This window comes from Schistocerca serialis, chromosome 6, assembly GCF_023864345.2.
Source record: "Schistocerca serialis cubense isolate TAMUIC-IGC-003099 chromosome 6, iqSchSeri2.2, whole genome shotgun sequence".
NCBI lineage: Eukaryota > Metazoa > Arthropoda > Insecta > Orthoptera > Acrididae > Schistocerca > Schistocerca serialis.
In genome coordinates, this window is record NC_064643.1 from 563,533,266 (window position 1) to 563,545,462 (window position 12,197).

General features: G+C 37.3%; 1 protein-coding gene across 1 annotated transcript in view; it reads left to right on the forward strand.

The window, feature by feature from the left end:
- LOC126484423 (uncharacterized) overlaps window positions 1-12,197 on the forward strand; it is a 251,771-nt gene that overhangs the window by 209,579 nt on the left and 29,995 nt on the right. Inside the window, exons 14-16 of the mRNA XM_050107937.1 lie at window positions 6,221-6,378; window positions 8,959-9,105; window positions 11,460-11,705. Of these exons, the coding sequence (XP_049963894.1) occupies window positions 6,221-6,378; window positions 8,959-9,105; window positions 11,460-11,705 (551 nt within the window). The remainder of the gene's footprint in view (window positions 1-6,220; window positions 6,379-8,958; window positions 9,106-11,459; window positions 11,706-12,197) is intronic.

The following is a 12,197-nucleotide window of genomic DNA, read 5'->3' on the forward strand; positions in this document are numbered from 1 at the left end:
AATTATTAAAAATATTGCTGACTACAAGGAGGTCAGAGATATCATCATTATTCAAAGTTAATTCTACATTATTAATTGTAGTTTGTGTTTCATTGTTTCTGGTTTTAGTTACAATTGAATAGCAAGTCTTTGAAACATCGTACCTGTTGGCTGACTCTTTCTAATTTTAATCTCCTGGCTTCTTTGCGGTACTTGTATTTATACGGCTTTAGAGTTCGTTTTGTAACTGTGAATTAGTCTGTGTAAGCTATACATGTTTTCCATTTTTTCCTTTCAGATCTTTTGTTTTAAAATCTAATTGCACAGGTTTTAATTTTGAAGTTTGCTTTTTCTCGATACTCACTTTTTTTAATGGCACGGATCTATACAAGTGCTCAGTCATAATTTTTGTGAACATGTTCCATTTATTTGTGGCCCCAATGGTAATCATAATTGATTCCCATGATTCCTGGCTTAAACTATGTCTAAGTGTAACAATGTTGTTTGCAGATAATATTTGGCTATGCTCATACATTTTTCTTGGTTTGAATTTGCTATTACATTTTAATAACAGTGCTTGGCTTAAATGATCAGAGAGGTTACCATTTATGATGTCTATTGAGATGATGTGGTCATAATCTATGATAACATGATCAATTGAATTACTGTGTGTGTTAGCTATTCTGGTGGGTACTAGTCCAAAAAGATCTTTAGCTGCATAAGCCATGTAACAGTTTCTAACTGTGGTGCATTAGTGCTGTTTAATCAGAATGGTACTGCTCTGCAAAATAATTTTCAGTGCAACAGTAGTAGTATCAGGCTACTGACAGGTTTCTACAGCAACTCGCTCTTGGATGGATCGATAGTCATAGTTGTAAATTTTTCCTCTGGGAAATTTAAAGTATTTTTGAGTAAAAATGCCTAAAATACAGATAGTTTTGATTAAATTTTGTTGTTTTGATGTTGCAAATAACGTGAAAGTAGTAGAGTGGCATGTGTTCCATTTAAATGGCTAAACTGGAATACTGTACCATCATAAAATTAGTGCTAAATCATTTAAAGTTTATAAGGAGTCTACATCTTAATTTTAAAAAATTTAGAAATGAGCAGCTGAATTCAAATGTGACTCTGCTTATCTTGTAGATGATTCCACATGAAGTAGTTGACAAAAATAAAACCTCAATTGAAAGCTTTGAGAAAGAGAACCATATGTAGCAATAGTTCGCTAAAGTCTTCTCGGTTTACAAACTGTGTCAAGTCAGATAAAACATTCAATGATCTGCCGAAGGTCCTCGTGGAGCCCATTTCTCATTGATTCAATGAGTATGAAACAGGTACATGGTTGCCACAATGTTTGAGCGTGGGGCAAAAGCAAAAAAGTCTCAGTAATTTTTGACCATTATAACCCTCAAGCAGGCGTGCCATTTCTTGTACCACAAGTGAGCACATGGTGAACGTTGCGCAAATGTAAATAGTAGCTGTCTTTGTTACCGAGGTAAATATGTGTAAATAAAATCATAGTTTAACCTTAATATAACTTAACAATGATATAATAAACTTTCATTACATCACTCTATTGCCGCATTCAAGCATTATCTCACAAATATGACCCACTCAAAACATTAAACAGCGATAGTTGCATCAGATCCCAGCCAGCCGCTTATTCAATCACTAATTATCTTGTAGACAACTGTCCCATTATAGTATTGTGCTGCTAACTCGTAACCTGGGTCATTTTCTTGCATGGATCATAAATTTTTGCTACAAAGCTCGCTGTTTATTTTATATTACAGCTGACCACTTGGACATAAGGCAACTCAGGTTATCATTATTTTAATTGAAGCAGTAATGATGGAATATGTGTGGGCTCACAATTGAAAAATGACAGTGGAACAGTACAAGACAATGTTATTTGTGCTTGGCACACTTTATACGTAGGCACGCCCACTCGAGGGTTAAAATTAAGACAAATGAAAAATTTGTTGCTATCATATGCAGGAGAGTTGGTTCACTGTTTCACACTAGAAATAAGACACCAGTTAAATTAGTGCATAAAAAAGCAAACACTATTTAGTCTGTGATTTTAGGTTTTCCCAGTGTAGGAAAATATTGAATATTTCTCGGTTATTCAACTTGGTGGCATCATCCAGAAGGTACGATGTTTTGGCAAGTAGATTCCTTGCCATCCTCAGATGTTCCTGATGGCTGATTAATTTCCTCTTAGAGCTGCCCATTGGTTGCCTCTGGGCATGGACTTGAGAGGCGATGGAGAAATACAATGTCAGGGGATGATTCAGGGTCCTCAGTAGTGTTGCAGTCGACATTGGATGTAGATCTTAGCTAGTGTGGCAACAATGCATCCTCAGGTTTTTCAGTTGTTATGATGGGAGCAGATTTCCATGTTGATTACTGCTGTGCTTTGATCATGCTCAAGTCTGGGTACCAGGCCTTGTTTAATTGAAAGTCACTGTCTTTATTTATTAGTCTGTCATGCGGTCTCTACAGCATATTTTAGAGTACAATCTTAGGAGGAGTTGGATTGTCGCAACAAGTTGATGCCATGTTAATTCATGGTATGTTCATGGGAGTTACAGTGCTCTTCCACAGTGGAATTTGTTTTCTGTTCATTGTCTGTGTGGTATTCTTGCTCATTGCATTACTCCTGTATCATCCAGATGGCCTGGCCTACATACATTTTCCTGCACCGGCAAGGGGTGCAGTAACTTCCAGTTTCAGAAGTCTTAGATCATCTTGACTGATCCCAGTAAGTGTTTCATCTTGGCTGGTGAGCGGAACATGCACTTGACATTATGTTTCCAGTGCACTTTTCTGATTTTTGCTCCTGTGTTCCCAACATATTGAAGTGTTACCTCTGTTCTGTCTCCGCCAATATGTAGTTAGATTAGGAGCCAGGATTGAACTAGTACAGAAACCATGGTATGATCACCGCAATCACCTTTTAATTTGCCATGCTTATTCTTGTTGTTGACTTAGTCTCGGTAGACTGAAATCTTAAGTCCAAACTATCCCCTTGAATCCAAAAAATAAGAACTATAGCATCTTCATGCTACATTATATTTTAACTGAATAAGGCAGACATTTTTGTCGATAAACATTAACATCCATTACATTAATAGAACAGTCTTTCCACTTTATGGGATAGAGACAAAAATGATATTTTCGCTATCCTTGTGATGTCATCCTGCTGCTCTGGACCCTCCAGGAAATCCTCCTAGAGGAAATCTCCTGTTTTCCCCACCTATGTGTGTAAATTTTCATGACTGCCACTCTCCATGCTCACCAGACTGCCCAGCAGCAGAAAGAATTATTGTGCTAATTACCACAAAACTTCACAGATTTCAGACCTTGTAATACGTATTTTGATTATGAAGTTAAAAGTACAGAATACCTTGTTCAGTGCAGCAAGATTATACATGATTGTCAGTTTCGAGTAAGCAGCTATTATTGGGACATCTACAGAAAATGTTTAAAAATCTGTTGTTTTTGTGCTCAAATTATTATGGTAAACTTAGTGTTTCCTGGCATTCAGATTCAAAGTTGTTTACAGAAGAATTTTGTACTGGCACACATCAACAGGGATGGTTGAACATTTTGGATTTTGCTATGTTTATTTCATAATATACACACAAAAAAAGTATTGCTGCACCCAGTGAAGCTCAGTAGCAGGCAGTCGACTATTTCAGGTTCATTAAATGTGATTGAAAATTAAAGCAACTCTTTGAATATTCTACAACTCAAGAATACACCTCTGTGCCTTACTTACACAGTGTACTTCATATAAATTGACAATGTCTGCCTCTGCTTAAGGTCCATTTCCTGTAGTCTAAGCAACTAAAGTGCATGAAATTACTACACAGCTTTCATATAACACATTCAACAAAGTGAGGCAAAGAAGTTCTTACTGGGATTCACAAAGAAAATGCCAATGAATTAGAGTGATATGACAGATGACGAGTATCTCTCTTTCTCCTTTTAACAACATAATAAGACTTTTAGACATACAAGAGCAATCACTGTGTTTCTTTTTGTATCGGCATTGACCAACTTCAGAGTGACAGACGTAATTGTCACTATGTGCTCCAGAAAACCACTTAGCAACCAGGTAGCAAGATTACCAATAACCACACAGTAGTAGGCACAGTAAGTAGCAAGTACATCTGCAGCAGTCATAGGATTAACCTCATCAGCATATTAACATCAACATTAGCATTTTAATAGCCATGTCAATGTCATCAGCAGCAGCACTATTTAAACGTCCAGTACCGGAGAAAGGCATCTCACAGATTTCTCCTACATTGGTCTTCTGCTCATCTTCTGTTAGGGCATAGCCTCCACCTTTTAATATACCTTGGAATCATAATTATATCTTCTACTTCAGTCTGTTCCCTGAGGCCCCCCCCCCCCCCCCTCCCTCGGGGTCACATATTTCACTCTTTCTTAGTGATTTACAAAATACATCTCTTCATTTCTCTTCAAGAAACCCTCATATCTTCAGTTTTCTTGAATGGTTTTCATCGCAAGTCAGACTGGATAATATATACCAATTGAACACTTGGCTTTTCAGGTGTCTGCTTTTTGCAGCCATGTTATTTCCACTTACCTTATGGTTCTTAATACTCTTTTTGAAGCTGGTTTCCGCCTTTCCTCCTCCATTTTTTCCCCGTTCCAGATGAACATACTAATGGTCAATTTGGCTTCCCGTCTTGTTTCTTTTAAAGGTAGTTTATTGGTTTCATAATCTCAGGATGGTGGGATCAGTGACTCAGTAGTTTGGTTCGTGAAACCAATAACTCCATTATAGTTGTACAACTTCTGGATCATTTGGTTCAAAAGTCTGAGGAAGATAGGGCATACAATCTCCAATTGGATCATGCCTAGTAAAGAACAACAATGTTCAAAAAACAGAATTAGGTTGAGGATAGCTTTATGCTCATTAGTTCAACTTCAGTTCGGTGACGGAACTGTATTTTTTGTTCTATACTGTCCATTGTGTTCTATCATGGGCATTTGCATGCACATCCGAAAATTCTCCCTTTTTATTTCACTAGTATGTTCGTAACCACATGTTTTGTGCCTGCCTGTTATAAAATACTGCTACGTGATCTTCTCCCATCATAGGCTTGTGTTGTCTGTTATTTGAAGTTCCAAAACTGAGATGTTATGTTACTAAGGAAGTATTTGTCACGGCATATTCTATGGCTCCTTAGGTAGTGAACCATTATTCCATATGTGGCAGTGGAGAAGCTCTTTGCTACAGACATGTTCTTGTGCTCTAACATACAAAAATGGTGGAGCTCACAAGCAACCTCGCAGATATATACATACAGAAATGTTTTGAGGAATGGAAGGAATGAATGCATTGCATATGGTCTCATATGTATCCTTAAGAATGCAAGGACAAATCCATGATAAACTGTTCATCCATCACCACTTTTACTGATGAAGCAAGTTGCAAGTTCTCACAGAGTAAGGACCAAAGCATATGCATCAGTAATGATGTCAAGGTCATGTCTATTTCATTAAACCATGTCAATCTGTTTAGGTTTCTTATGACTGCACTCATATGGCCAGGTTAGTACCCACCAGATGTAACAAATGCTTTAATGAACTATTATGGTTTGTGTGATTAAAAACAGTATTTGCTAGGTTACAGCAGATGATGATAGTTGTTACTGAAACTCACTACTGAGGATACCCCCTAAGGTTAGCCAAAATTAGCATTCAGTAGATTGGACCAACAACTTCCATTTATTTGAAATCATCTTCAATTTTGTCCTCACTTCTAAATAATTGGAGATGAAAACATTAAGTATTTTCACTCATTCTTCCCATTAAAAACCACATAGTAGTATTTATGTATTTAGTATAATTAGAAAAACTCATTTTTTATTCCTTCTGTTTTGATATTTCCTTTGTTGAACTGCATTATTTTCTAATCTTGTCCAAAATACCATTTTAGTATTTGTCTGTCAAGCTCTGAAAATCATAGCCGCCTGTAGCAGCAGCCGTGTTCACAGAATCAGTACAAGAACTTGATTATACTTTAAACTGTTTAACCAGTACTACCAGTTCCTCAGCGTTACTTATTTTTGTTGTGTACCAGGTTATAGATTACTACATACTAAAATGGCTGCAATGAAAACATTGAATGCAGTCCTTTAGAACTGTACCTCAGTTTGCAAATATTTTTATTTTGTTTATTTATTTATTATTTTTTTAGGTGGTTGTAGGTGTGAAGAGTTAGAAAAAGAAAACAAACAGTTAATACAAGAAGCAGTAGCTCGGAGGTGTAAGATTGCCCAGTTGCAAGAGGAAGTGGCAAATCAAACCAAAGTTATTGAACTCAATAATTCAGAACTTAAGGAAGCCCAGCATAAGGTACTGTGCTCTTCCAAGTCACATTACTCTAAAAGTGTCCTTAAGCTGCAAATTAATCCAAAGGAGTGGAGACTTAACTTAGAGCACTTGCCCGCGAAAGGCAAAGGTGCCAAGTTCGAGTCTCGGTCGGGCACACAGTTTTAATCTGCCAGGAAGTTTCATATCAGTGCACACTCCGCTGCAGAGTGTAAATCTCATTCTGTGAAACCTGATTATTCAGTTAGGGCAGTTCTCGGGATGAGTCATGATTTCCAGTATTTCATGCAGAGTGAGTTTCATTCATTGCAACTGGAGTGCATTATTGACACTTGTATTGTGTGATTGTGTCTAGTTTGCAGACTGTGCAAAGATGGAGCTTCCAGCTTCTGTGGTATACTTAAAGTCCGGTGCACACTGATCTACCTTCTTTTATGCGGTATGGGCAAAGTCTTTGAAAATAATCTTCTAGGCTTCTCTTTCGCTCATTGGAGTATGCTTGTCCTCATGAGTAAATGAATTACTGATTACTGGGTCTATAGTCACTGAGTATCTTTTTCTTCAAGATATTACTTATTTTGGTAGACTTTCTACCAACAAAGTATAATATGCATCTTTAGCTGTTATTGCCTGGGGCACTGTTGATGGATACACCAGTGTTTTAGCTTAATTTTTAGCTTTTTCTGAATTTTTGATAAGAGCAGATTGGTATATTTTGTGTAAGGTTATTGTTTTCATGGTGTGTAGTTACTGTTCAGAATCATTAGTGGACACTGGGACTGACAGCAAAAAGTGGTGCTACCAGTGGAGGTGATGTGGAGAAAATGATGATGATGATGACGATGAATCCAGGTGGATTAGCAGTGGGCAGACTTAATTTACTCACCACTCTTTATGTTGTCAAAACTAACAAAGAACCTGACCAGCTACCCAGTTCATGTTTGTTAAGTTACGCCCACTATAAATGGATTTACTTGTAATTTGTTTTATTATTGTCAAATTTTGTTTAGTATTAGCAGTTACTTTCTCTGGTGGTTGTGAGTCACTAACTATGTTTGTTGTAGCTGTGTGTACAATTACATATTTGTCATGAACTAATAACACAAAATATAGGTCATACATGCAAAAATAACAATGGCGAAACTATCAAAAAAGTACATTTCTTCTTTGCAGAGGACATTTACAAATATAGTTCCAAAAGTACAAGATGTACAACTTGGCTTCCGTCGTTTTTTCCCCAACATTTGAGGCTTTAATGAAACAAATTGGTTACACATGTATCATTCAAAGTATTTTCCATTGCTGGCCACTACTTTCTCCCATCTTTCGGGCAGTGTACGAATCCCACATTGAAAAAATTGTTCATCTTTTTGAAGCAATCTACGAATCGATCCAATTTGTGACTTCTTCATGAGATCGGAAGTGTCAGTCAGCCAGGCCATGCTCCATTGATCTAAACAGGTGGTAGTCAGAGGGAGCAATGACTGGAGAATATGGCGGGTGGAGTAGGACGTCCCATTTTAATATGTCCAAGTTCGTTTTGACCTCTTTTGCAATGTGGGTCATGCATTGTCGTACTGCAAAATCACTTTATCGTGTCTCTTGCTGTATTGCGGCCATTTGTCTTTTAATGCTCAGTTAAAATGCATTAATTGCATCCGATAATGAGCACCTGTGATTGTTTCACTTGGTTTTAACACCTCATAGTACATGATGCCGAGCTGGTCCCAGCAAATGCAGAGCATGATCCTGGAGCCGTGAATATTTGCTTTGGCCGTCGATGTGTAAGCATAGCTGGGATGCCCACATGATTTTTTTGCATTTCAGGTTATTGAAATGAACCCATTTTTCGTCCTCTACCACAGTGCGATGCAGAAATCCCTTCTGTTTTTTCCTCTCAAGCAACTGTTCACAAACATCACAAATGTGGTTCAACGTCTCTTTGTTTCAGCTCACGCGGGACCCAAATCCCTTCTTTCTGAAATGGGCTCAGAGCCTTGAGACATTTTGAAATGGCTTGCTGTGTCACTCCCACTAATCGTGCCATTTCTTCTGCAGTTTGACGCGAGTCTTCACTCAGCAATATCTGCAATTCTGCATCTTCGAAAACATTCTCTCTTACACCACTACTCTGGTCTATGAAGTTAAAATCACTATTCTTGAAGTATTGAAACCACTCACAACACGTTCTTTCACTAATAGCGTCCTTACCATATATACTTGAGAGCATTCAATGAGACTCAGCCGCTGTTTTTTCATATTGAAACAAAACAGTAACACCTCCTGCAAATGACGAGAATTAGGCTCATAAACTGACATTTTCAATCAAGAACAACTTTTTGGTGCAGACACAAATCGACTAATGTTTCAATGAGATTATGTTGACCGAGGTCCAAGCTTAGTGCCTGACTTCTGCGATCTGTTTCTTTCGACTGCTACTTACCTTTGTCGCTACCTATCGGCAAACAGCGGAAGCAAAATTTTACACCTTGTATATTAAACTTTATTTTTATTGTGTATCATGTCTTTCATTGCTACAGTTTAATGCAAAATCGTCACAATTCTGTAAACTCCCCCCTCATGTTCATTACATTTTGTTTGCAGATCCGTGTATATAAGATGGAGTTAAAGCAAATGCAGCGAGCTGATCGGACATACTCTCAAGTAAACCAAAGTAGAACCTGTTGTGACGCATCCAGTCAGACAGATGATGTTCGTATGTTCATTAATTATGGATGTGGTATAGTAACGGTGAGTGGTTACTGTCAGTTAAACTGCTAGATGTTTTTTGCAAATGGTATTGGTCTTATGTAATTGAAATTACCTTCTCCTAAAATGACACTCCGTGTCTTTTTTTTTTTTTTTTTTTTTTTATGCTATTTACGTAATAAGTAAGAATTTTAGATCACTAGAGATATACAGTGTGGGGGAAAGTAACTTCAGTGTATGATACAATGTTTAGACAAATCTCTCCCTTACTGTGACCTGTGTGCCTGGCTAAGGGCAGCTGGCTTCTGACTTCTAGTAACTCATCATCTGATGTAACTCTCATAGCGAACTTCGCTTCATAGCAAATAAACTCTGAGCCCTTAGGCTTACAGTTTACTTCCAACTGCATTATGAAGCCAAAGTCTTCTTATAACTGAAGTTTATAAAATGAAAACTAGTGCCACTTAATGTTGGTTTGGCAGGTCACATATATTAACAAACTGTTATTGATTATTCTACACTATGAAATCATTATATGGAGTATTTTCATGGTGGCTCGAAACCAGGGACTTGTGAGATGCATGTACCTAACTGTCTCTCCTACATTATTTGTGTGCCATCACTTCTCCAACACTCAGGGACCTCTGAAACATTTTCCAAAATACCAGCAGTAGCTGTTCTAAAGGAAAACCATCCTACAGTTAATTACTTGAGGTAATTGCTGACTGTAACTGTTTAGAGCCATACTTGTCTACTCTACTCTGACATAATATGTATAAGTGTTGCAATGTAATTTATGCATGCAAATTTGTACCCTCACAGCACAAATGTTTATCCATCATATGTTTAAGATTTTTACTTAAATTAGTGGTAAATTGTTCCAAACAATTACTTCGGCATGTTTTGTTGATTAGAGTGTCTCCCCCCTCTACTCTGCCCTCTCCTCTCACCTTTTTTTGGAAAGTTATGTCCAGTTTGTCTGTTAATAATAAATCACCTTAACTAATGTTACACCTGCCTTTGATTGCTATTTGTCCGTAAAGTGTTAATGTGAGGATTTTTCATTCTCTGTTAAATACATTACTACAGAAGATCAAAATAATCCTTAGAGATAGTAAATTGGGGTTGGAGAATAGTGTTGCCAACAAACATCATCATACCACACATTACTTAAGTTATGAGATATTGCCCTTCTTTTTATTCTTTGCTAGTGAAGATGTGACATTTGGAACTACCTGATGTGAAGTTAGTCCATGGCATCGTCATTAATTTTATTGTCCCCTTCTGTGAACATGACAATAAAGTATATCACAAAAGTTCATACTTGTGCAATCTCTTCATGGCCCCAGGTACTGGAACGGTTACTACTCACCATCACAAGAGGTGGCACAGTGGAAACACGTCGGACACTCATTAGGGAGTATGGTGGTCAAAATCTCCATCCAGCCATCCAGATTTAGGTTTTCCATGGTTTCTCTAAATCTCTTTAGCCAAATGCTAGGATGGTTCCTTTGAAATGCACGTGGTCAATTTCCTTCCGCAGTGAGAGTTTGTGCTCCATCTATAATGATATTGTTCTTGATGGGATGTTAAACTCTAATCTTCCCTCCTTCTTCCTTCAGATTCTCTCCAAAACAGAAGACAACTGATGAGAACAAGTGCAGAAGTCGTTGTCAGGCTATAATAGATGTGCTGTGTACATCAATGTCACAAGTAAATGTCTGAGAGAAAATAATATTGCAGAATGTTTATTAACAAACAGTAAATAGGATGAAGTATTAAATAAACTTTACGGAGCCATTCCACAGCTACACACAAGCTTTGTTACGTTGTGTATTTATTGTTTGTAGCCAGACCATAGTTGTTACAATATGCTTCTTCCCAAAACAGAGGAACTGGAAGGAGGTCAAATTTGAACTGAGGCAATTTACCCAGGATGCCTGTGTTATTGGATATCTGCAAATTGCTGCTGAAACAGCATGTTGCATCTCAGAAGAGGAGATGATGTCTTCTTAAGTGACACCTTAAAGCGCTGTGTTTGTGTTGGAGTTGCACATACAATAGCAATAGAGGGAGAATTGTCTGTGTAGCTTTATCCTTATTTTTCAAGGCAGACATGTTCTCACCATTCAAAGTTATGAGAGTAATGGTTGTAATTAATAACAACTAATGCACAAGGTAGCTGTGTCAGTCTACCCACTGTCGTAAATCACAATACAAGTTGAGAGATTCAATTACATGAAACCTGGGATAAAGCAATGACAAGGCAGCTTGTTGAAGTGTACTTAATAAGTTATTAAGCAAAGTATATTATTGCATGTCAAAACTTGTGCTTTTAATGTTGGAAATAATGATTGAGTTTGCTTTTAATGAGTGGTTCTTTCCTTCACCAATAGGATACCCTTGCTGAAAATCTCAGGATGACTGTGTTTGATCTGAGGAAAAAGAATGAGAAACTGAAATTACTGTGCCATTCGCAGACAGCTAAAGTAAACATGCTTGAAAATAAAATTACAGAGCTGAAAGGTGAAAAAAAGACCTATAGTAATGCACGTGTACAAACTGAGGACAAAGAGGAAGTTAATTTCTCCAACAAAGAAGTTCAAGTTGATATGTTTCCATTAAATGCTAGTCAGCGTGAGGTAAGTCATTAATTCGGCTCTTTCCACAAATATTAAGATCAGATTAAGTTAGTGTTCATTTGATAGTGAAAGATTGTTATATTCATATTTTCTTACATACTTTTTGTTACCGTATTTATTCCTCAGTGCTCTGTGTAAGGAGTAAATTGAGAGAGATGTGTAAGCTTTTCATTGTTGCTTGCACAGTGTTTCATATCAATTTGATAGCTCCTATTTTTGACATTTTCTGTCCTTACAAATTGGCAGTGTATAACACCTGAAGCATTAAAGCCACTATCTTAACTACCCATATTTTTTATTAATCCAGTCCCAAAACTTTTTGGTCTACTGGAGATATTGTAAGAGGGGCTGCAAAATGATTTATAAGTTGTCTCCTTTGTCGACTGCCAATGAACCAAAGACTGCGACGTGCCTTATACAAAACAAAACATATGCTGATGGTGTTTGATGCGTATGAACATGGTGCAATATGTCCCCACAACAGATCCAGTA